Raw genomic sequence first — 23,454 nt, 5'->3', positions numbered from 1 at the left:
AGAAAGATTAAAAAATAGCTTGATGAGAATAAACTCAAATACTCAGAAAATAAAGTCGTACTATTACAAGATTAAAGGTAAAGTCATACCATAATACGTAATACTGACTCTCGGGATTTTTAAAAAAATTTTATTCACGTGGGCAATTTTTTGTTCTCTCTGTGTGTGGCTTTAATACTTCATCATAGTTTCTAGAGTTTGCATAAAATCTTATCTATAGAGTAGAAAAGGGTCAAGTGACAGGTCATATCTTGAAAAACTCAAGGCTTCCCCTTTTTAATGTTATCTTCTCCTTGCGCACAGGTGACCCACATAGATTTCCTGAGACGTGACTGTGGGACAGGCGTTCTCCCTCCTTCCTTCAGGGCCATGTTCATGGTCCACACACATCCTCCAGCATCAGCTCGCTGAGTGAATGAATCCTTGCCGTGAAGGAGCTGTGCTGTGCCAGCAGGTCGCCATGAGAAGCAGATACTCCCAGTATTACAATCGGACTCTGATCCCCTATTACTATGTGTTCGCCAAGAACATGACCATCGAGGACCTGGACAAGCGCTACGAGGCCAAAAAGTTGCTGACAGACCCAAGCATCATCATCGTGGTCCTGTGCACTATTATCATCCTGGAGAACCTGCTGGTTCTCATCGCCGTGTGTCGCAACAAGAAGTTCCACTCGGCCATGTTTTTCTTCATCGGAAACCTGGCCTTCTCCGACCTATTGGCCGGCTCGGCCTACATCGCCAACATTTTCCTCTCGGGCTCACGGACATTTGACCTGGTGCCCGTGCAGTGGTTCATTCGTGAGGGAACAGCGTTCATCGCCCTGGCGGCCTCGGTCTTCAGCCTCCTGGCCATCGCCATCGAGCGCTACATCGCCATCACCAAGGTCAAAGTCTACGGCTCCACTAAAACGTGCCGCATGTTCCTGCTCATCGGAGCCTGCTGGGTGATGTCCATCCTGCTGGGCGGGCTCCCCATCATCGGGTGGAACTGCATTGACAATCTCCCCGAGTGTTCCGCAGTGCTGCCACTCTACTCCAAGAAGTACATCCTCTTCGTGGTGACCATTTTCAGCCTTATCTTGCTCTCTATCGTCATCCTCTACGTGAGGATCTACTTGATCGTACGCTCAAGCCACCAGGAGGCCACTAACTCCCCCGCCTACGCCCTCTTGAAAACGGTCACTATCGTGCTCGGGGTCTTTATAATGTGCTGGCTCCCCGCTTTCACCATCCTCCTCCTGGATTCGTCCAGCACCATCCAGTCCTGCCCGATCCTCTCCAAAGCCAACATCTTCTTCGGCTTCGCCACGCTCAACTCTGCGCTCAACCCGGTCATCTACACGCTGCGCAGCAAGGACATGCGGAAGGAGTTCCTGCGCGTACTGTGCTGCTGGGGGGTGCTGCAGAGCGGGCGGCCCGCCGAACGTTGCCTGGTGCCGCTCAAGAGCTCCAGCTCCCTCGAGCACTGCACACACAAACACGAACACCAAACCACGCCCATTATGCAGCACTGCACCACATGCGTGTGATAGCTGCGGCCAAAAAATGAGCAGATGCAATCGAGTGAACTTGCAATCAAATGACGCTCGTGTCAGGGTGTGAGACCACTTTTTCATTCATTCACTGCCATTGACAGCGATAGACATCAAACCCATTTGAAATGGGAAGGTTAGCATTGAAGTATCATCTTTCAACGCCGTTGATGGCGATAGACGTCCAATCTATTTGGACTGGGAGAGGGGAGCCCCTCCCAGTCCAAATGGCTTGGATGTCAATTGCCATCAATAGCTGCTAAAAAAAAACATTCATGAAATAACCTTCAAGCCGTTTGAACAGTTAGAGGGTTGTTATTTTGTTTACCTAGTTTCATTGTTTAAAACCAAATTACTTGCAAAAAGTTGTAATATTACGAGAATAAAGCAGTAGTATTAGAAAAAAAAAGTTATTACTACTACTACTACTGTTTTATTATTATTAATATGCGGATAAAAAAAAGTCGTAACATAAATTCAGAATATTAGGTAACTCTACATAATATGTTTAGATATAGCACGGCTAAATCATAATATTACGACTTGACATAACACTTTGAGATGTAGCACTGGACCGCCTCCGTTGAAAAATAGGCCTACGAGATTAAAGCCATAATATTACTTGGGGGGTGGGGGGGTGTAATTCACGAGGAAAGTCATAATATTACTAGACTAAAATTGTAATATGAGAAATAAAGTTGTAATATTACAGGAAAAAAAGTCATAATATTACTAGATATGGGACTACATATGTATATGTACATACTATATGTTAAATTTATCGATGCAGCATGGATAGATATTCATATCATGACATTACAAAACCATATATTTCACTACCAGTTGACCACAGGGCTCGGGGCCGATCCGTAGGGGGCCTATTTTCAATAACTTCAAATTCAAATATTTTCAAACCCAAAGCCGCTAGCGACCTAAAACCAAAACAGGCACCTCCCTTAGGCATATATGTGTCTCCTTAAGCAGAGACATAAAAAAAATTCAACGTCGTTCCCTAATGAAATGCCGGTTCATTATTTTTTATACAAGTATAAAAAAAAAAATTAAATGGCTATAAAAATCTCAAATTCTACGCGAGATGTTCAAAAATAACGAAATGCAGCAATAATCACCTATATTTTCAGGATCAATGGCAATATTCAACATATAAGGTTTTGCCCAAAATAGTAACCTAATTTTTTTTTTTTTTATTTAGTGCAAGTTTTCAACAGCTAATAAATCACTCTTTTCACATCAGAAACTTAATACTTGAGGAAATCATGCAGAATCATCACAATTTTACTCAACAAAAGCAAAATTAGAATTTTTCTATTTACAATCACAACTTATTTAGGTTGAATTCCGATGTTAATATTGCCTCAGCACGGAGGCATGCCTTGCCAGCTATCTGGACCTCGTCCTTTTTAGATTTAAATGTTACATAAAATAAAACATTAAAAAAAAAAAATTGTATGGACGCAGAAATGTCTGAATTACTACTTTTTTGCCCAAAAAACGGGCAGTTGGCCGAAAATTACCTGATTATTTGAATGTAAACTTACGCTACTGTGTATGGACACAACTTGACGGCCATCACAAAACCATGAGCTTTTTAAGTTCAAAATTCTTGTAAATAAATGCGTACATCACCGTAATTTTTATAGCTATGAACATAGAACAGTCTAGATTCTTGGTTAAAAATTAGACAGTTATCATTCATTTTACATAAATACTTCAAGCTAAAATTAAGCTATTGTGTAATCCAATGTGGCAGCCGTCACAAAAGAAAGAGCTTTTTAAGTTGAAAGTGCTTGCATGGGGCTCTTTTAATAATAGTTACCTTGAATCCTCGACCAAATCACTCTTGAGACAATCCTGCCTGCTTGCATGGAGTAAAACATTTGTCCTGTTTCCACCTAAATCTTGCGTTTGAACGCAGTGAGTGTTTGAGTTTATCACAGTGAAAGCCAACCCAGCTCTGTCTGGGTCGGCCTCCAACGGGAAGGCGTGGCACAATGTTTGTGGGAGCTGTTTTGTCAACTGATAGTGAAGTCTATGACAAAACTTTAAGTACCATATTTTCTGCACTGCAAGGCCAAAAACGGCCTGCTAAAAGCCTTCAATTTTCTCAAGAGCAGATAGTGCGCCTTATAATCAGATGCGCCTTATATATGGATCAATATTAGCCAATCATGGCATGACATTCCCACCACCATCTAGTGGCTGTATAACGCAACCCCAACCACTGCTACTACTACTGCACCTTATATTGTGGTGTGTCCGATATACTGTATATGATAACAGTTTTAAAATAGGCTATTCATTGAAGGTGCGCCTTATTCTCCGATGCGCCTTATAGTGCGGTAATGCAGTACTTTACATAATATTATGAGACGGAGCACTGCGCCGCTTCTTTTAAAATGAACAATACTGAGCATCTCATGACGCTGAATTTTAGAATGGGTAATATGACGATTTAGTGGTGCTGCATCATACAGATTATGTACAGGACATAAGGTTTTGTAATATTAACCACTTAATTCTCATAATACAGTGTATCACAAAAGTGAGTACACCCCTCGCATTTCTGCAGATATTTAGGTATATCTTTTCATGGGACAACATTGACAAAATGACACTTCAACATAATGAAAAGTAGTCTGTTTATTTTCCCCTCAAAATAACTCAAAATATAGCCATTAATATCTAAACCCCTGGCAACAAAAGTGAGTACACAGCATGGGAACTACGTACCTCCCTAAATGTCCAAATTGAGTATTGCTTATCATTTTCCCTCCAAAATGTCATGTGACTCGTTACAGGAGTGCTGTCAGCTTTGCTGCAGAGATTGAAGAGGTGGGGGGTCATTCCCACCACCATGCTTGACTGTAGGCATGACAAACTTATCTTTGTACTCCTCACCTGGTCGCTGCCACACATGCTTGAGAACATCGGAACCAAACAAATTAATCTTCATCTCATCAGACCACATAGGACATGGTTCCACTAATCCATGTGCTTTGTTGACATGTCTTCAGCAAACTGTTTGTGGGCTTTCTTGTGTACCGTCTTCAGAAGAGGCTTCCTCCTGGGGTGACAGCCATGCACACCAATTTGATGTAGAGTACGGCGTATGGTCTGAGCACTAACAGGCTGACCCCCCACCTCTTCAATCTCTGCAGCAATGCTGGCAGCACTCCTGTAACGAGTCACATGACATTTTGGAGGGAAAATGACAAGCAGTACTCAATTTGGACATTTAGGGATCTACGTAGTTCCCATGCGGTGTAAGCACTTTTGTTGCCAGGGTTTAGATATTAATGGCTACATTTTGAGTTATTTTGAGAGGAAATTAAATTAACTCTGTTATATAAGATGCACACAGACTACTTTTCATTGTTTCAAAGTGTCATTTTGTCAGTGTTGTTCCATGAAAAGATATACTTAAATATCTGCAGAAATGTGAGGGGTGTACTCACATTTGTGATACACTGTATTACAGCACATGGCTTAAATCTCGTAATATTATGACTTTATTGTTGTAAGCCCTTTGTATTGTCTTTGTGTGGCCGTAAAATTCCATCGTGAAGTGGTAATGTCCACAGTTAACTGTTTATTTTTAAGCAACTCTGGTCCGTGTATCACCGTCAATGACAGCCAATGAGTTAACAAAAAACAAACTCCAAAATGGGGGTGCTTTGGAAATGTGAAACTGTTCATGTGTACTCTGATGAAATCATATGGAGTCATTTTTATGTATGCTCCCCCTTCTCTATTTTATCTGGATTTACACTGCATGATGTGACACAATTGTAATGTGAATTGAAATGCGTTTGTCACTACCATTGACGATGAAAGGCGTCAAATCATGTGGCTCTTGAAAACTTAATTAAAACTCTTTCAATGACTATATCGCTAGTAGACGTCCTGTCCATTTGACACAGGATGATCCTCCCGCTTCAAATGGATCAGACGTTTATCCCCGTCAATGGCAGACTGAGTTACTGAGAAGTAAGAATCTTGACGTTGCTATGATTGTAACACGAGCCATATGATTGCTATTTCTCGGCGTTGTATTTACTTGATGAAGATATGAACTGGTGTACGCTTTAAAAATGGCGTATTCCAAACAAAGATGGGACATATTAGGCCTTCATATTTATAAAGCATTTCATGATGCACGCCATCGGCTCAAAGCAGGGCTATATATTGTCCCGATATAACCTTACTTAAAACCAATCTGAGTAACCATATTCTGCTTCCTTGTACTGTAATGCATGGAATTGTAGCTCATTACATGCGTATGATGTATTCCGGCTTCCATCACTAACCTCCTTTCTTTTTAATTTTTCCGGTGCCTCTTTTTTTTCTTGTTTAACGTGCATCTTGTGTATTCTTAATGGTTTCTTTTAAAGCAGTGGTGTCAAACTGGTGGCTTGGGGTCCAGATCCGGCTCACTGCTTCATTTTGTGTGGCCTCACGTGCAACAATGAATTAGATTATTATTTTTGGGGGGCTGAAAACAATTCAAGATTTCCATAGTCCAAAAATCAGAGAACATTTTGAATCCCCCCCGCTTTTTTAATGAATTAAGTAAAATAGAAAAAAATGAAGAGGATATTTAGTTTTTTTTTCCTGTTTATTTTTTAATCAAATTAACAAATAAAAAAAGACAAATTTTCCCTCTTTTTTGTTTCTTAAAAGTGTCCAATAAATATTTGACTTTTTTTTCATCCAGAAAACATGATTTTAAAAATAAGAGTATTTACAATTTCCAACCTATTTTTGTTTCTTTTCAGGGTAATAAAAAGGAATCTAAAAACATTCGTTCATTCTCCCCTCCCAATCAAAAAGGATTGGACTTCTAAGTGCCGTCAATGGCAGTCAAGTGATTAAAATATTTATATGAGTTTGGCCAACATAATGACCCTTGAACGAACCATAACTCCAATGTGGCCCAAAACAAAGATGAGTTTGACACCTCTGTTTTAAACGAAATCACATTTCCTCCCGTGATTCGCTTTGACTGGTTATTATTTGTCCTGACAGTGTTGTTAGCAACGTCTCTGTTTGCGTCATCCCTCTCAGGGGAATTTGGCTGAATGTACGAATGAAGAAAAAGAAGAGGTTTTGGGGCATGGGTCCCACAGTAAACAGTATTACTGCTCATCCTGGCTCACTGTGAAGTCTTAAAACAAAACAAACAAACAAAAAATATGCATCCCGGTTCGAACTTAAAAAAAATATATATATATGTGGGACCATATCTGGTTTTGAGCCTACGAGGTCAACGTCGTCTTCATTCTCTACGATGGGAAGTCCTGTCGTGTTGGTTTATTTCCCATCATCCGGTTCCTGTTGTTGAGGCTTACACTCCCCATTCTTCCTGTGTGTTTTATTTTTATTTCAAAGAATTAAAATCACATTGATTCACATTCAAACAACCCGGTAAAAATGGTGAAAAGCACTTTGGCAGCTTCAGTGGTGTCAGTTTTTTTTTTTTTTTTGAGGCGTCTGTCACGTGTATCACTTTGTCGCCTGACTATAAATATATGAACATGTATGTAAGTATGTATGTACAGTTTATATGTGTGTGTTTGTATATGAAAATGTGTCTTGTGTGCAATAGCCTTTTTGTGTCCTGTAGCACGCTGCCTGTGTCCATTCGGTACTATCTGAAACACTAATGTAGGTACATTGTTTTTGTTTATTGCATTCCTTTTTTTTTTTTTTTTTTTTACAAAATAAAAGAAACACTTAAGTTTTTGTGATTTAGTCTACTTCAAATACAAGTCCATACGGTACTCACACAAACACACACAATTGAGTCTAGTGCTGTACGATATGACAATACATATCGGCAAAACAATATACAGTAAGACTTTCTATTGACATTTCTATCGTCATTATCGCCATGAAGAGACTTATTCCTGCAATGCATTCTTTGGGCAGCAGATGGCGCCTAATGTGTAAAAATAGCAACACATAAAATCCACAAAGATCAAAGACAAAACAATTTGTTCCAATTAGTGCTGCAATGATTAATCGATTAACTCAAGTAATTCGATTAGAAAAAGGCGTCGAATCAAATTTTGCAGCTTTGATGTTTCGTTTTATTAGAGTGGCGTTTTAATGGTTTGTTTTGAAAGTGTTTGCATTTTGTTTTATCCATTTGGGTGGGTACACAGCCCTCCAGTGGCAACAGTAAATATGACATGACTCATCTAACATGGCTTGAGCTAGCTGCTTCCTGTTAAGACCAACATTAGGTTTTAAGGTTTTTTTTTTTTTAGCTAACATAATTGTTTATGCGTTCGTAATTTAGTTTAAAGGTATATTTGCATTTTTTTGTGGGAATATGTGCTTGAAAGATTTATTCAGAGCATTGCAAAAACAAAAAAATGTTAGCATTTTATAGCATTTAAGCTAGCGGACTTTTGCTATGCGAGTTAGCTAATTGTTCTTTTGTTGTACTTCGATCCTCATTTATTGTTTATTTATGCCGTTTGAGGGTAAGGTAATGTATCAAAATTTATATTTAAATGCATTTACTGCTCTTGTGAAAAGAAAGTGCAGTTTTGCATAGTTTGAAAAAAACACTTGGGGAATTATATTTTGTATAGGCATTTACTGCTCGTTTAAAAGTGCAATCTTAGCAAGCCTTTGTTTTACATCTTCTAAAATTTATAATGCAACACATTAAATGTTCTTTATCCAATTACTCGATTATTCGACCTAATTGATAGAATGATTAATTACTTAAATAGTCGATAGCTGCAGCCCGAGTTCCAATATCAATATTAATGTATTATTGATATGTTACCTTAATATACAGCTGTCTTTAACAGCTGTCAACAACACATTAGTAGACAATTAGATATCTTTCATTTGTAGAAAAATATGTATGCTACTGTGCTGCTTCTGTTTACAAGTGATAGTTTTCGGTTTCAGCACCACTTGTTACATTTATAGTAAAATTTGTAGCAGGCCGGTTTAATGTCAATTAAAAAATGAAGTGAGAGGTTGAAAAGCTGTCATATTTTTGCTGTAATAGTTTTTCACCAAATATTTAAAAATGTATCATAGCATATCGATATCTTGATTCAAATTGGCCCTTATCGTGATAGATTTTCTTAGTCTTCAGCTGCCCTTCCCAGTCAAAATGGGATCGGATGTCTATCATTTGTAAGTGTTTTTAACACAAATATTTTGATAACTACAATAACAGCAATCTTACTCAATAAATTTGTTTAATTACACAACGGCAAAACAAGGCAGCACTGAATGGAAGGCTTGCAGAGGGCAACGAAAGTGAGATTTGGGGTGTGGTGCTGAGAAAAAAAAAATTGTGTTTTTTTTTTTTTTTTTTTTTTTTTTGGTGTGTGAACTAGCTCGTCTGAGAAATGCCCTCCGGAGATGTTTTGGGGGTCTGGGGGAGTCTTAAGCAAGGGTTGACTTACGGCAGCCTCGGGAGAGTTGGGCCTGTTTCCTGTCAGACGTCCAGGATTCCTGGGTGGGAACATTGGCTGAATCAGCCCCATGAGGCTGCGCTGGCTGGGAAGGCAGCCAGATTTGCTTTTTGTTGGAGGATGTGACATCAGATGCTAAAACCTGTAAGGAGACGCACATGCAATCAAATTAAAAAGTGGACATGAACTACATCAGAAAAATAAAGTAATACACGATGAACAAAACTTGCTTTAAAAATTTTCCGTTTTTGCATTGACCAGACAGTATGTTTGCTATAATACCACTTACAACACTCAAACTAAGTAAACACGTCAATGACATTCATACTGTTCGAATTGGCTTTAACGTTATTTCATCAATTAACATTGGCTGGAGCACTAATGAATGAATGAATGCCATTGACGGTGATAGACGCCCAAATAGAATAGAGGTTTATCACCATCAAAGGCACTGAAACACAATCATTAAATTCCAACCATCCGTGTTAAAATATTTGTAGTTTCCTGCTGTCAATGGCATTACCGTTTGTACAAATAGATCAAATTATCGTTAACTGGGGTCACGCCAAAGGAGTAAAAATCCTTGTGTCACACTGCCACCTGGTGTTCAGGTATGTAAGGGCGACTTGGGCAAAGTGACACATTTTTTACATTTGCTTTACTCCAAGCAAGCTAAACCAACAAACCATTAAATTTTACATATTACCCATTAAATTAGGATGTTACTTAGAAATGGAAATTATCAGAACATACTCAGGATGAATAGTATTGAAAAAAATAACTAGTTAAAAACAAGTGGTATTGTGTCTTACTTTATACCCCATCTAAAGTGCAAACTGAGACAGACTAGAAAAATTAAAGTGATAGAGTGAACTAATGAGGGGTAAACTGTTTTTTTCCCATCTTAATATCACAAATCATAATAACAAATGTTGTGAAAGTTAGAATCCTAACAGGTAGCTTGACAGTAAGACAATTCAGAATCAATGTCAGAATAGTTACAGCATTCTCGGGTTTGGTCGATTAAACACATTTTGACTGAACGCACCTCAAAATCTAATACACCACACAAGAATATCACCATACATCATAATGGAATATGACAAAATTACCCATGGCCAGATACTGTATATGTATCCTGGATCACTTCTTTCTTCTACAGAACTCTCTTCATCGGGCAAGTAGAACAAGGATATCATTTTCCTCAGAGCTGCTAACTACAATTTTATTTTTGATTGTTTTCTTTTTTGGGTAGGTCTTTTCTTTCCAAATTAGCCCCTTTCCAACCAATTTCTGTGTAGGACCATGTGACATATTTGAGTAGGGATGGGAATTGGTAAGATTTTTACAATTCCGATTCCATTATCGATATTGCTCAGCGATTTGATTCTTTATCGATTCTCTTATCGATTTTAATTTGGGGTAATGAACTGTATGAGGTTCTGGGTTTAATACGTTTTATGGTTCATTCGCCTCAGGGTGTCGGTTAGAACAGGGGTCCCCAACCTTTTTTGCACCACGGACCGGTGTTATTTGGGTCTTTTTTTTCACGGACCGGTGTTCTGACAAATTTTGCAACCCATCAAAAATTGCAACGATGCGGTTCTGCGCATGCGCGTAACGTTAAACATAGCCGCAAAATGTGCAAATGCAGCGATTCCAAAGTAAACACCACAAACTTTCTTGAAAGAAAGGAATATTAACTTACGTTTGATCATGGAAGGACTTGTAGAAAAGTTCTCCTCAGATTCATCCTGCCATGTAAGCTTCACACAACAGCTGCACACCGCGCTCACCATTAACGACTTCACCTTATCGTTAAACATTAATTAAGAAGCCCGCTTCACAAAGATACGATGTTGGAAATTGTAGCAAGGTTTTCAACGCTCTTGTCGCGATGTCAGGATATTCCAGAATGACTTTAATCCAGAACCTCGGTAGAGTTGTTGTCTCAAATGTACGTTTAATAAGGTCGCCGTCATTTGCGATCTCTGTTTATTCACAAACAGGTCACGAATCCACTCCTTCGCAGTTCGTGGGTCTTCGAGGTTGTAGGCTCGTTAGGTGCCCTTTTCGCCGTAAAAATATCCTTTTCGCCGTAAAAATATTTCCAAAGACGTCTGATTTCCTGTTATCTTCGCTCGTGTGGGGGCTAATTATTTCCGGGAACAAATGTGCTGCGCCGCGGCCTAGTAATACGCTATTATCTAGGACAAGTACACATAGATATATTATATACACAAACAAGATGTACTGCTAGCAGTCCAATCAATGGACTTCTATGACAACATTGTAATCTATCCCGTAGTATTATGTCTAGAGTAGACAGAGATATTGGTGTGTTAAGCAGGGGCACTGGGTTAATTCGGCCAGAATGCGGTCGTTATTAAATTATTTTTTCTTTGCGGCCCGGTCGTAAATGCGCCACGCCCGGCAGATGGGGACCCCTGGGTTAGAACACAAGGAGCGGATAGCAGAGTTGGTCTTTGGCACTTTTGGCACAACTATATACAGGCAATGGCACTTGATATGAGAATTACTCAATGAGCAGATGAGAGCATGCGTGGAAAGATGTTGATGTATTTGTATGTGTGTGGAAGAAGACTGGAATGCGTGGGTATGTGTGTGGTTCTGAAAGGAAAGAAAATTAGTGCTGATGCAATAAACAACGCAAATTGACTATAAAGCAGTCAGTAACACACATACATGACTCGTACAGTGTAATGAACACAAAGGTAGGGGGGTGCGAGTGCACGCGCACAACCCGGAAGCATGCTGCGTGCACGTGCGGTCATCTTGGCCATAAAAGTGGCGAAAACTAAGCACTTTACACTCATATGGATGTACAACATCATCTTAAGATGCTAAACTAACACATTGCCTCTTAACACAAACGTGCAACGTGAACATAATGTAAACAACGCTCTCCTCGACGCAGCGAGGACGAGTGGGAGCAACCAGCCAACCTAACAGTAAAAACACAAAATGGTCGCGCTCATAACGGCTCTAACTTATCATGAACTTTATGACATGAAGAGGAAATACTTACATTCATTCACTCTGCTCGAAATGTGCACCTTACGCCTATTCTCGGTCCCAGAATACGCAGCGCGTGTGACGTAGGACAATAACAGGAAGTAACTGACTGGTTGCTATGGGAATGAACGCATACCCAAGGAACCTTTCTAACAGGAGTATTAAAATTGCTAATAAAATTGTTTAGGATTATTTTAGATGCATACATGTTATATTTTTCTTATAGAGTATTCGACGACGAATACGATAGACCTATTAAAAGACTTTTTTGGAAAAATCACCGTTTCTTTAAGTAGTCTCAAGAATAATGACCTTGCCTGTGAAAATCAATGCTAAATTATTCGGTGAGGACTCTTCAAATTATACTAGGTCCCTCTTTGAGTAATCATTTAATCATAGCTGATGAATTAAATGCGTTTATCATGAGTAAATCACATGACGTAAAACATGCTGGTTGGAATCTTTAAGAGAATCATTAGATCAACTGCCAACCGATTCCTTGGAATTCAAACACACGGAACCAATTCTCAATTCCCATCCCTGTACCTGAGTCAGTTGACGAGGCTTATCCAGGTGGACCGTGTGCAGTGGATGGATTAGTATCAGTTTCTGAATTGTCTGAAGTGAGCTGTACATCTGCAGGTGGACCATCTGCATGGTTGGGCCATTCAGATCTTCTGCAGTGGCAGACCGCAGCTCAGGGTTTGGCCTTTCTGATACCATGGATGGTGCAAATGCTTATTCAGGGAAAATTCGGTAGTTCAAAATCCAGATGTAATGTTGTGTAGTGTCACTGCTGACATGAAAGAGTGAAGTGAGACTTCTCACTTCATTCCCTACCACCCCACATCATTTGCCTCACTTTATTCCATCGCCACAATTTTGTGTGTGCGTGGGGGGGGATCTCTCAGAGAAGCTAATCTTCAACTAGCATCATCGCATGGTTTTATCAACATGTGTGATGAAATGTTTTCAAGTTAAACCAATTTGCTATGGCACAATAGCTGATTAAGTTGACAGAAAGAAAATTTACTTTTACAAGCGAAAAATGTATTTTTGTGGGGAAAAAATGGTTTACCAGAATAGGACAATTTCTTCATCTCACATTACCCTATGTCCCACATTGTCCTGTCTTCCCTACAGTGTTTAATCGCACCGTTATATATTTCTTTTATTCCCATTTCAATTAAGCAATGGCACATTTCAGTATTTATTTAAATATTTATTTTTATATTTAGTTAGTGCTGTAACGATTAATCGATTAACTCGAGTATTCGATTAGACAAAAAAGATTTGAATTAAATTTTGCTCCTTCGAGTATTCGTTTAATTAAAGTGGTGTTATAATTAGAGGTGTGCGAAATTTCCGATTCTTAGATTATTCGCGATTCGGCCGTGGAAGATTCGAGAACGATTCACAAACATCCAAATTCCGATTATTGAAATATGTCGAGTAAAGCGGAAGTAAAACACACTCAGCGCGCCGCAGGGTCTTCGGGACGCAATGAGGAACGGAACAAGAGTAGCTAAACATCATGCTTGTCATTACCCGGCTCATCGGTTAATGCCAATGCTCAACTCACGGCTCTAGCTCAACTCATTCCGCGAGACAAAAAAAAAACAACAACATACCTGACTGCTGCCGACAGCTGCTACAAAGTAGGTCCACATACTGTTACAGTAGATATCATATTTATATAGGACTAGATGCAATATAGACTCAGTGGCGTTAGCAGCACATGTACAGAAAGCTAGATGCAGGCGTCATGGCCGCCATCTTAAAGCAGTAGACTTCCCTGCAAGGCTGTTGTAGCGAACCTTCCAAGCGAAACTAATTAACTTTTTATCTAAAATACTCCTAAATAGGTAAAATATTGACATGAATCTATCTTTAAAATAGTTCTAAAACATTCACATCTCAAAAGTAGACAAAGGGGAAATTATGGAATAAAGGGAGCAATTTTAACTTTTAAGGTTGATTCACAACATTAAATTAATTTAATGTAGTTTAAAGCTGCTGATACAGAATGGGGATTTGAGTATATTATTTATTGTTTTTAAAGGGGAAGTTGATTTTTTGACAGCAGGCTTATTCTTCGAGTTGGGGGGTTACATAGTCAGTGGAGTTGATTTCATAATATTCCGTATCGTTTGTTAGTCTTCTATTATTCTTCAGGGCTCCGGAGTGGCTATGCTAATGCAAGTCAATATGGCCAATTAGCATGCTCATGAAAACAACATATGCACGTAGGAGAATCACCGATGACGCATGCAATCAATGGTGTTGGCTATGTTTTCAGGATAAAGTTATTAAAACTTACCATTGCATGTCAATAACTGCAGTAACAACAGCAACATTAGTGATTCAGTTGCCTTGCAGAGAAGAGAACAAGCTGGCTGCGCGGAGGGATATCACATTGGTCTTTTCACCCCTTTTTTATTTATTTATTTTTTTGTGTGGCAACGAAGCAACTTCCCGCCCCCAAAATGCAGGGAAGAATTGGAGCTGAACAGTTTTCAGAACTCAATAAATGGTTGCAAGTGAACACCAAGACTTTTTACCACTTCTCAACAAAGGTGTTCTTGAAACTTTTTTCTTCGTAGATAAGAACAACTGGAAAAAAAACGGGCAGCTAACAATGAGGTAAGTGGATTCCTGCATGCTTTATTTTGTCGCTGGGCGAATATTCGTATACTCTAAGCTTAGTTCTACTTCAGGAAAGCAGCTATATCATCTCAACAGTAATGCATTGTGAGAGTAAAAGCATGTCAATATAAAAAGCAGTAGCAGTATGGCAATTATTTACAAGAATGTGCCTAAATTGTCACGCAATATGTAGAAAATTAAAAACATTATGAAACTGACATAGGCAAATGTGTTGAAGATAACTTCAAGTGTTATTTCATGTATTTCAATTGCCGGTGATTGTCACCTTAGAGCACTTAATTTAAAAACTTGAAGTTACGTAATTTGCGGACTATAAGCCGCTACTTTTCCCCCCTCATTTTGAATCCTGCTGCATATAGTAGAGTGCTGCTTATTTGTTGAGAATATTGAACATGTGTCCAAGCTAGAGCTCTGTAACTTTTTTTAAATAATATATATAATTTTTTGATCTATCACATGATGATTTTGGCACTTTCTTTTTTAATCACCCTGTATTATGGTTTTGTTGTTTTAGGCAACTCCGACTGGTTGTTCTTGAGTGGGCGTTGAAAGGCAAACATCTGTGAAGAGGCCAGCGACGTGTTCTTCCATCATGTGTAGTCTCCTGCATCCGTGACAAGTGCACTTCTGTCAGTGGGAACTACAATGGTTTTAGGGAAACTGAAGATGCTCTGCAATTGTTCTAAGTACAACTCCTACATACCCAGAAACTTTTGATCTTTTAAACCTTCACATTTCACAAATAAGACAATATGTGTGTTTTTTTTATTATAGTACATTCAGAAATATTTATTAAAAAGGAAAATGTCAGCCTAATTATTTTTTAAATCTGCTGACATGTAAAATGACTTTCTTCATAAGGCCTTTTAATGCCTGGGGAATTGTAGTTGGAGGCTTGAAATAAAAGTCTGGATCAGCAAACTTCACTGATGAATCCTGCAGTCTTTCCAGGACATGCGCCACCAAATTCTGTCAGAATGTCTGCGTTGTTGGCTCGTAACTCCTCCAGGCAACCCATCTTTTTGTTTGCTTTGGAAAGTCAAAGCTGTATCTCGAAGTCCCTAATAGAGTAAATTTGATTGAGATATGTACACATAAGAAGGGTAGAGTGCAATTGTTAATGGGACAAATGTTGATAGAGCCTACCATCAGCATTCCTCGCATGCTGGCGCCCTTGCCTTCATGGAGTTGAAAACAAAGTGGAGCCTCTTCTGGGTGTACCTAAAGCATCTCCAGGTCACCTAGAGATCAAAGTAAAAAATAGCTTGTTACATTTGTCATGATAATATGCCTGTGTTGTAGACACAACCGCACCATGGAATAAGGTAAACCCTAATAACTAAAAAAAAACTTATCCAGGATTGTCATATTCAGCAAAAAAGTTTTAGAATTAATATTTTAAAATCATATTTAGGAGCTTTGTTCAACGCTTTCTCAAAGACCATCTCGGAGACTACATCTTGGTTTATTCCTTTATTTATTACAAGCTAGGTAGGTGTCACTTATCTAAGGACATAGAAACATAACAGTTATCACTCAGCGTACGCTCAAAAGGTTTCTTCTCAATTTTCATGATAGGGATAAAGTATTGCAATATCCCTCAGTTCACTCACAATACTTATTATACAGTAAATTACCATTCAATAACTGATTGCGTGAGGTGTCTGGGGCGAATAGTGACGGATAAAAAAAATATTGTATGATTGACATATTACTTATTTACATACTACCGACTACTAGTTCCAATGAGGAAGAGTCAGGACGGGAGTCGTCAGGTAGCGTCAGAGCTCCAGGTGCTTTATTGTGCTGCACTGTCGCATCCAAAAATGAATCAGAGTGAAAAGACGATGCCTTCGAAAGTGCAAACAACACAACCAGTGCTCACCAAACGACGGACTGACGAAAATTCTACAAAAATGGCCGCCGCAGTACTTCCTTCCTGTCAAACAGCTGTTAAAATAATAGCACTAATGAAAAAATTCACTTCGTGAGATATTGGACAGAAAATTGACCATTGTTTCCAATTTAAAAACGCGAACCATAAATATGCATGGTGTTAGTTACAAGCCTCACTCACGCGAGCTGCGATATTGAGGTGTGCATGCGATATACAGTACTTTCATATATGATTTTTTTTTTTTTTTTTTTACCTGTTTATCAGAAGCTCTTGAAGACGTTTGGACAGTCGAAGGTACAGCATTTGGTTTCAGGAGAGGATACTGATGAAAATGCGCGCTGCAAATACTCCAAAGCAGTACAGTACTTTTCCCCCCGGTGTATGTCATATCCAGCAAAGTAACCACATTTTAAATAGTTCCTCGTTCTTCACAGGCAAGCGGTGGAAACTTTCCTTTGTCCATTTCTTCTGTATGTTTCCACAGCTTCTGTTTCCACAGCTTCTAAAAGCACATTTCACCATGTTGACGTCCTTCCGTGAACACTCTGCATAGCAGACCGAGGTGAAGATGAGTGACCATAGCACTCCCCTCTATTGTGGTGCCATTACGCATCTGGAAAAATAGTCCTGCAGAATTAAATGAATTACAGCAGTTTGGTGAGACACTGTTTTGGCTGCAGGGTTTTTTGAACATCGAGCTGCGTTTTGAATTTATTTGACTATGTTAGATCTGTGAATATTGTTTTTTATTAGCATGCTAGTTGGCCATATTGACTTACATTAGCATAATCACTGAGGAGCCCTGAAAATAATAAAAGACTAACAAATGATACGTAATTTTTTTCAATCAACTCCACTGACGAATTAACCCCCCCGAACTCGAAGATTAAGCCTGATGTCAAAAAATGTGAACTCCCCCTTTAACTGTTAACTTGATACTGAAATAGTCGTTTATTTAAGCCTGCGAGGCTTTTTTTTTTTTTTAATTACAGTTGTTGTAACTAATGTACAAAACATTAAAAGCAGCTAATGGGGGGGGTGTCATCAAGAATCGATTTATAATCGAATCGTAGCCTCTGAATCGTAATCGTAATCAAATCGTTAGGTGCCCAAAGATTCCCACCTCTAGTTGTAATGGTTTGTTTTTGAAAGTGTTTGCATTTAGTTCCATTGATTTGAGTGGATACACTGCCTTTTAGTCTGCCTCATGTTACATAGCCAAATCCAGCTGCTCCCTGTTAAGACCAACATAAGCTAGGTTTTTGTTTGAGCTAATGTTTTTTCAATGTATTTGTATTTAGTTTAAAGGTATATTTAGCCAATTTTTGTGGGAATATGTGTCTGAACCATTTGTTATGAGCATTGTAAAAAAATAAAAATAAAAAATAAAAAAGTATTTTATTGCATTTAAGCTAGTGGACTTTTGCTATGTAAGTTAGCCAATTGTTTTTTTGTTGTTCATATGTAGATCCTTATTAATTTTTTTAATCATACTGTTTGAGGCCCAGCAAAGGTATTTAAATTTTGTCATGTTTATCCGATTATTTGATTATTCGAACTAACTAGTTCATCGATTAATCGACTACTAAAATAATCGATAGATGCAGCCCTAGTGTGTCATCAAGCGTAATGGGTTTTTTAGGTAAGAAATTAGTTTTTTTTTTTTTTTTTAATAAGATCTAGATCTAGAAGTTTTTGAGTGAAAACAGTAACAGTTTTTTTCTAGTCACTTCTGAGATGCAATCGTTGGCTGTTTTCATCAATTTACATCGAAAATAAAGACATTGATTGACTGGAAATGGTTCAATATTAGATGAAATGTCTTTTTTCGTGTATATTCATAATTGCTCCTTACCTTAAAAAAATGTTTTATCCGATTATTCGATTGAACGATAGAATTTTCAGTCGAATACTCCATAACTAAAATATTCGATAGCTGCAGCCCTATATTTAATTCTGTCCCATTTGCTCCTCCATATATTTGCCATCACCACTTTGTATCTTATTTTTAGAAGACTTCTGATTTTACTATCACATTCGAACGTAAAAACCTGTCTTAATCCTTCAAGAAAGCAAACAAATATTTGGCGTTACCGTTACCCCCCAAAATACCTGCAAATATGGGTTTCTTTCAGCTGGTTTCCAAGCAAAAAGTGGTCTATTAATTTGTTGAGTAGCCATACAATTCTGTTCGTTTCCGCTTCCTCAGCCGTCCCAACTTTCGTCGAAAACAAGGGGTGTAATTGCTGTATTTAATCAAATGGTTCATTATTTAATCACAAATAAAGCGATAAAAATGTAGAATATAATCCTAAAATACTTTAAAATATATACTATATTTTTATACGCTTTATCTTTATGGTAGAGGTATACTGCCAAATTACCCTTGATGTATCTCACCCGTGTGGCATTGTAGTGGTACATTCCGAAACGCCCAGGTTTCCGCGCGAAAAGACGGCCCTGGCGCGCCAATTGCTTTTTCTAGCGTCCATTCCACAACACAGCACATGCTAAGGCTGAGCTGCGTCTTCACTCTCGCTTTTACGCCCAGCCGCTGCTTTTAAACTCTTTTAACGACATTTTAACTTAAGTGTTTAACGCTATTGTTATCGCCCACCGAACGTCATGCCAGCCAGGACTTCCCTGTCGTTGCCAGAGGATGTCAGGAAAAGGTAGGGTGCCGTGTATAACCTGGATGCTAACATTCTACGTCGTGTTCTACAATACAACCAGTTTCTTCTCTGGTTTGACTTGTAACGAGCTGTATTGACTACTGCTACCTCACTGTTGTATCCGTTAGCACGTCGCTGCCTGATTGTCGTTAGCATGCACGTTAGCGCGCCAGCCTGTCAATGGACGCGCGCGCGTGTGTACGGGGAAGAATTTGGCGCCACCGGGAACACTGTAAACAAAAGATGAGCTAACATGGCTGAGCGTCGTTTTTGACTCGTTTTTCTTAACTGTGCTTAAAGGCTGCAAGTGCTGCACGAAGATGGATCTTCAGACGAGGTGAGTTGGACCGCAGCGTAAGTCTTCACGTTTGAAACCGCAAACCTTTTAACGTGGCTGCACGGGGTTTCTGTAAGCTGTATTTATGATCAAAACTTGTCAAAACTCTTTTTAATTTACTATTTTGTGCTATTATAAAGTAGCAAATGACAACTTGTTGGACTCCTATACAGGTGGTCCGCGGGTTACGACGTTCATACGTCGACATCGTAATTTTTACATTGCAACACTAGTACTTATTAAGTTGTTACTGATGTATTTAAAAATAGTGAATCGGCAATCAACAAAGTTTACAACAACTACTTTGTGTTAAAAAGAATCAGTGTTTGTCTTCACTGCATTTCTACTGTATACTCTAACGCTCATACTGACAGCAGCCCGACTAGCATTTAGCTAATGTTACTTAGTTAAGCAAATTTGAAAAAAAAAAAAAAAAAACTTTTTCCAGTATTTATGGTTGGCAGTGTTTTACCTATCGCATTTTGTCTCCGTGGGACCATTACTTTTTATATGCTTAAATACGTTAGCAAAATTGTGTAGTTGCTCAGGCCATTGTAACATTCATTATAAAGCCGGCTTATTAAGTTTTAATTAGATGTTTAGGGGCTCCTGGATCTCTAGGGACAATAACAGTCAATTATCTGACTATTAACACATTGGCTACATTCAGATCAAAATAGCCACATGATTGGAGGTCTACCAATCGTCAATTGCTTTGTTATTGCTCTTACAGGATCACGTGAAGGAGAAGCTCAAACTGGTGCAGGATTTCCTGCACGCCGATGCTCAGGATGCCCTCGGCAATCTGGAGGAAAGGATGAAAAGCTCAGAAATCTCCATGGTGAGCTTTTACGTTTTAATTTCATCATTGTCAATTAGCCCCTGTGTCTCACACGGTCTTTTTTTCCCCTCCTCCCACAGGAGGACTACATCTCCAACGTCAAGTCCCTGCTGGGAAAGGAGCTCAACCTAGAGAACGGTGAGGAGTCCAACGGCAAAACGAACGGCCTCAGCAATGGCTCCCACAAAGACAAGGACGTCGTTATGGAGGATGAGGAAGACGAGGCCATCAAATCGCCAAGCGCTCGAGGGAAAGGGCGCAAGAGTAAAACTGAAACCAAAAGTTGGTTGGAAGCACTTCAGATGCTTTAATTTTTATCACCAATTGTCTTACCTTTTTTTCTTTCCCACCCCAACAGAATCGCCGGCCAGTTCCAGGGTGACGAGAAGTGGTGGAAAGCAACCAACCATTACGTCAATGTTCTCCAAAGTGTGAGTTTGTTGCTCTTCTTAAAACTAAATGGAACCCCTTGATGCCCAAATTTGCATTTAACAAATATACTAGTACATACAGTGTAAAGCATTGGTGGAGCACAGAAGTACTGTATATAGAAATACAATATATAAAAAAAAAAAAATTGACTATAAAGTTACACTGAAAAATACAACTAACTCCTGCTTCTTTTCTTAAAAATTGAAAATCCTAAAATTAAAAAAAATAAATAAATAAAAATATTATTATTATTTTTATTATTATTATTATTTTTAATTATTAATTAATTCATGTTCTGAAACGCTTATCCTCACAAGAATTGCTGGGGTGCTGGAGCTTATCCCAGCTAACAACGGGAGGGAGGCGGAAACACCCTGAACTGGTTGCCAGCCAGTCGCAGGGAACATACGGGCAGAGAACCATTCACGCACACACTCACACCTACGGAAATTTTGGAGTGTTCCATCAGCCTACCATGCATGTTTTTGAGATTTGGGTGGAAACCAGAGTCCCCTGAGAAAATCCACGCAGGCACGGGAAGAGCAAGCAAACTTAGAGATGGCTTAACAAGCGGGGGCTTGGCACATTGGCCACAATGCACCGATGCATGGCGGTACTGTCACTCTATTGCCCAACGTTGACACCTGATGAATCTTAACATTTTCGAAAGCAACATTGTTTACTGACCAGTGGGCCTGTCGCGATAACAAATTTTAGTGTGCGATAATTATTCTCATAAATTATTGCGATATGCGATATTATTGCACCCCCCAATTTTTTTTTTTTTACCAATTTACAATAACACTGTGAGAATACAGTATATATTAATAGATCAAGTACACCCATGTAAACGCGATAAATATTTACTCTTAAATTAAAAAAAAAATAAAATAAAATAATCGCAACTAAAAACAGTAGACCATGCCTCTTCAGTAAAAAAAAAAAAAAATATTGATACTGCAGAGAAACACAGAATAAATAAAATGTGTTTTAAAAAAAAAAAAAAAAAATGCACTTAAAAACTTAAGCATTTAGGCAAATGAAAACTTTTCCCGTCATAGCTTCTGCAATGTTGTTCCATAGGGATGCAACGATACAGTTAAGTCATGGTTCGGTACGATTCTTGATACGGGGGACACGATTTTTGATCCGATTCAATACATTTAATGCTCTGTAAAAAAAAAATATATATAATAACAATTATATTTTTTTGTTCCTTTTTTTTTTTTTGTGCTAACGAGCAAAAATTAAATTGCCATCATATAAACATGCATTTTGTACATAATATTTATGTGCTTACTTCTTACTGATCTGAAAAAAATTGTATAAAAGTGCTGAGAACAATCTTTACTGTTTGTAAAGTGAGGCAGGGCACACTGTTGATTGCTACAGCTCTCTTAGTAGCTAGGTTTACTACTTGAGCAAGACTTCCTATTTGTGGTCCGAATCCATCCACATACTGAATTAACAATATTTGCAACATTATCTATAGTCACTGGTACGGATTGATTTGGCCTTCTTAACTTCCATTCAGTCATGACAGTTTAGAATTCATCGATGTAGTATATGGACTACGTGTCCCATAATCACTCCGGGCTCACGTAGCCAATGGCATGGGACGTAGCACATCTAGTTTACCATTTCATGATATCTAGAGTGTGCGCGCATTAAAAGAGTTAGCAAGCGCCGCTGAAGTCACGACACCAGCATATGACAATCAACTTTCATAAACAGGACGAGTTTGAAGCAGCTGTTCGTTGTCAAAGTTAGGTTGTTCGTAGCAGCCAAGTCGGTAACAATGTTTTGGCGGACTTCGTTGTAAATATTTGTTGTGCCGAAAAATAGCCGCCCCGCGTGAAATGTCACTCCTGACGGGAGCGCCCACACGTCAACAACACTGGCGCGCCATAGATGGTCTACAGTCACTCCGGAGCACTGACGCGGCCGGTATACGTTGAACAATAGGATATAATTGTAACGATTGGCTCCGGCGCTAGTTTTTGCCGGACCTGGAACGAAGATGCATTTTGCGCAGTTGGTAACGAGGAATCCGAACTTTTAACAGCACGTCTGCCGGACGCGCCCACGCACGTGCACGCGAGGCGATGAATCGCAGCGGAAAAATTACCACCTTCATTTTTATTTATCGCGCGTTAAATGGAATTATTGCATATTGCGACAGGCTTACTGACCAGGCTAATTTTGTGACCTCTAAAATTTATTAAGGACACTGTATTATTCATATCTTTATATTTTCTAAATGTATGGCTGATATATTTTTATAAATGTGAATAATAAAGTTAGTCGGAGTAAAATTGTTGTATAGTGATTTTACTTGTACTTGTATTGAAGACAGTTGTTTTTAATTTCAATCACAAATTTATATTCAGGAAAATAAGAATCTCTAATGATTGGGATTTCAGACGATTTTGCCTAGTTCAGGGGTCGGCAACCTATAATGTTGAAAGAGCCATATTCGGCCAAAATAACATAAAACAAATGTCTGGAGCCGTAAAAAATTATAAGTCGTATAAAGGCATCATAAAGAAGGCAACACATGTTCTATGTACAG

The 23,454-nt window shown here is 38.7% G+C and overlaps 2 protein-coding genes and 1 long non-coding RNA gene across 3 annotated transcripts in view; 2 read left to right on the top strand and 1 right to left on the bottom strand.

The window, feature by feature from the left end:
* The window catches only part of s1pr2 (sphingosine-1-phosphate receptor 2), a 61,902-nt gene extending 57,681 nt beyond the window's left edge, over positions 1 to 4,221 (top strand). Inside the window, exon 2 of the mRNA XM_057860532.1 lies at positions 304 to 4,221. Within this exon, the coding sequence (XP_057716515.1) occupies positions 416 to 1,531 (1,116 nt within the window). The 5' untranslated portion in view covers positions 304 to 415 and the 3' untranslated portion in view covers positions 1,532 to 4,221. The remainder of the gene's footprint in view (positions 1 to 303) is intronic.
* Positions 4,222 to 14,886: 10,665 nt separating this feature from the next.
* Positions 14,887 to 18,804, bottom strand: LOC130931618 (uncharacterized). The gene is made up of 3 exons (XR_009067260.1): positions 16,854 to 18,804; positions 15,850 to 15,944; positions 14,887 to 15,764 (listed from the first exon to the last, which is right to left on the bottom strand). It is a non-coding gene; the product is annotated as an uncharacterized LOC130931618 (long non-coding RNA).
* A 237-nt stretch (positions 18,805 to 19,041) lies between these two features.
* Positions 19,042 to 23,454, top strand: part of dnmt1 (DNA (cytosine-5-)-methyltransferase 1) — a 63,163-nt gene continuing 58,750 nt past the window's right edge. Inside the window, exons 1-5 of the mRNA XM_057860531.1 lie at positions 19,042 to 19,272; positions 19,573 to 19,609; positions 20,343 to 20,450; positions 20,531 to 20,732; positions 20,809 to 20,881. Coding sequence (XP_057716514.1) covers positions 19,226 to 19,272; positions 19,573 to 19,609; positions 20,343 to 20,450; positions 20,531 to 20,732; positions 20,809 to 20,881 — 467 coding nt within the window. The 5' untranslated portion in view covers positions 19,042 to 19,225. The remainder of the gene's footprint in view (positions 19,273 to 19,572; positions 19,610 to 20,342; positions 20,451 to 20,530; positions 20,733 to 20,808; positions 20,882 to 23,454) is intronic.

This window comes from Corythoichthys intestinalis, chromosome 16, assembly GCF_030265065.1.
Source record: "Corythoichthys intestinalis isolate RoL2023-P3 chromosome 16, ASM3026506v1, whole genome shotgun sequence".
Taxonomy (NCBI): Eukaryota; Metazoa; Chordata; class Actinopteri; order Syngnathiformes; family Syngnathidae; genus Corythoichthys; species Corythoichthys intestinalis.
This window is presented reverse-complemented; position numbering and strand designations above follow the sequence as displayed.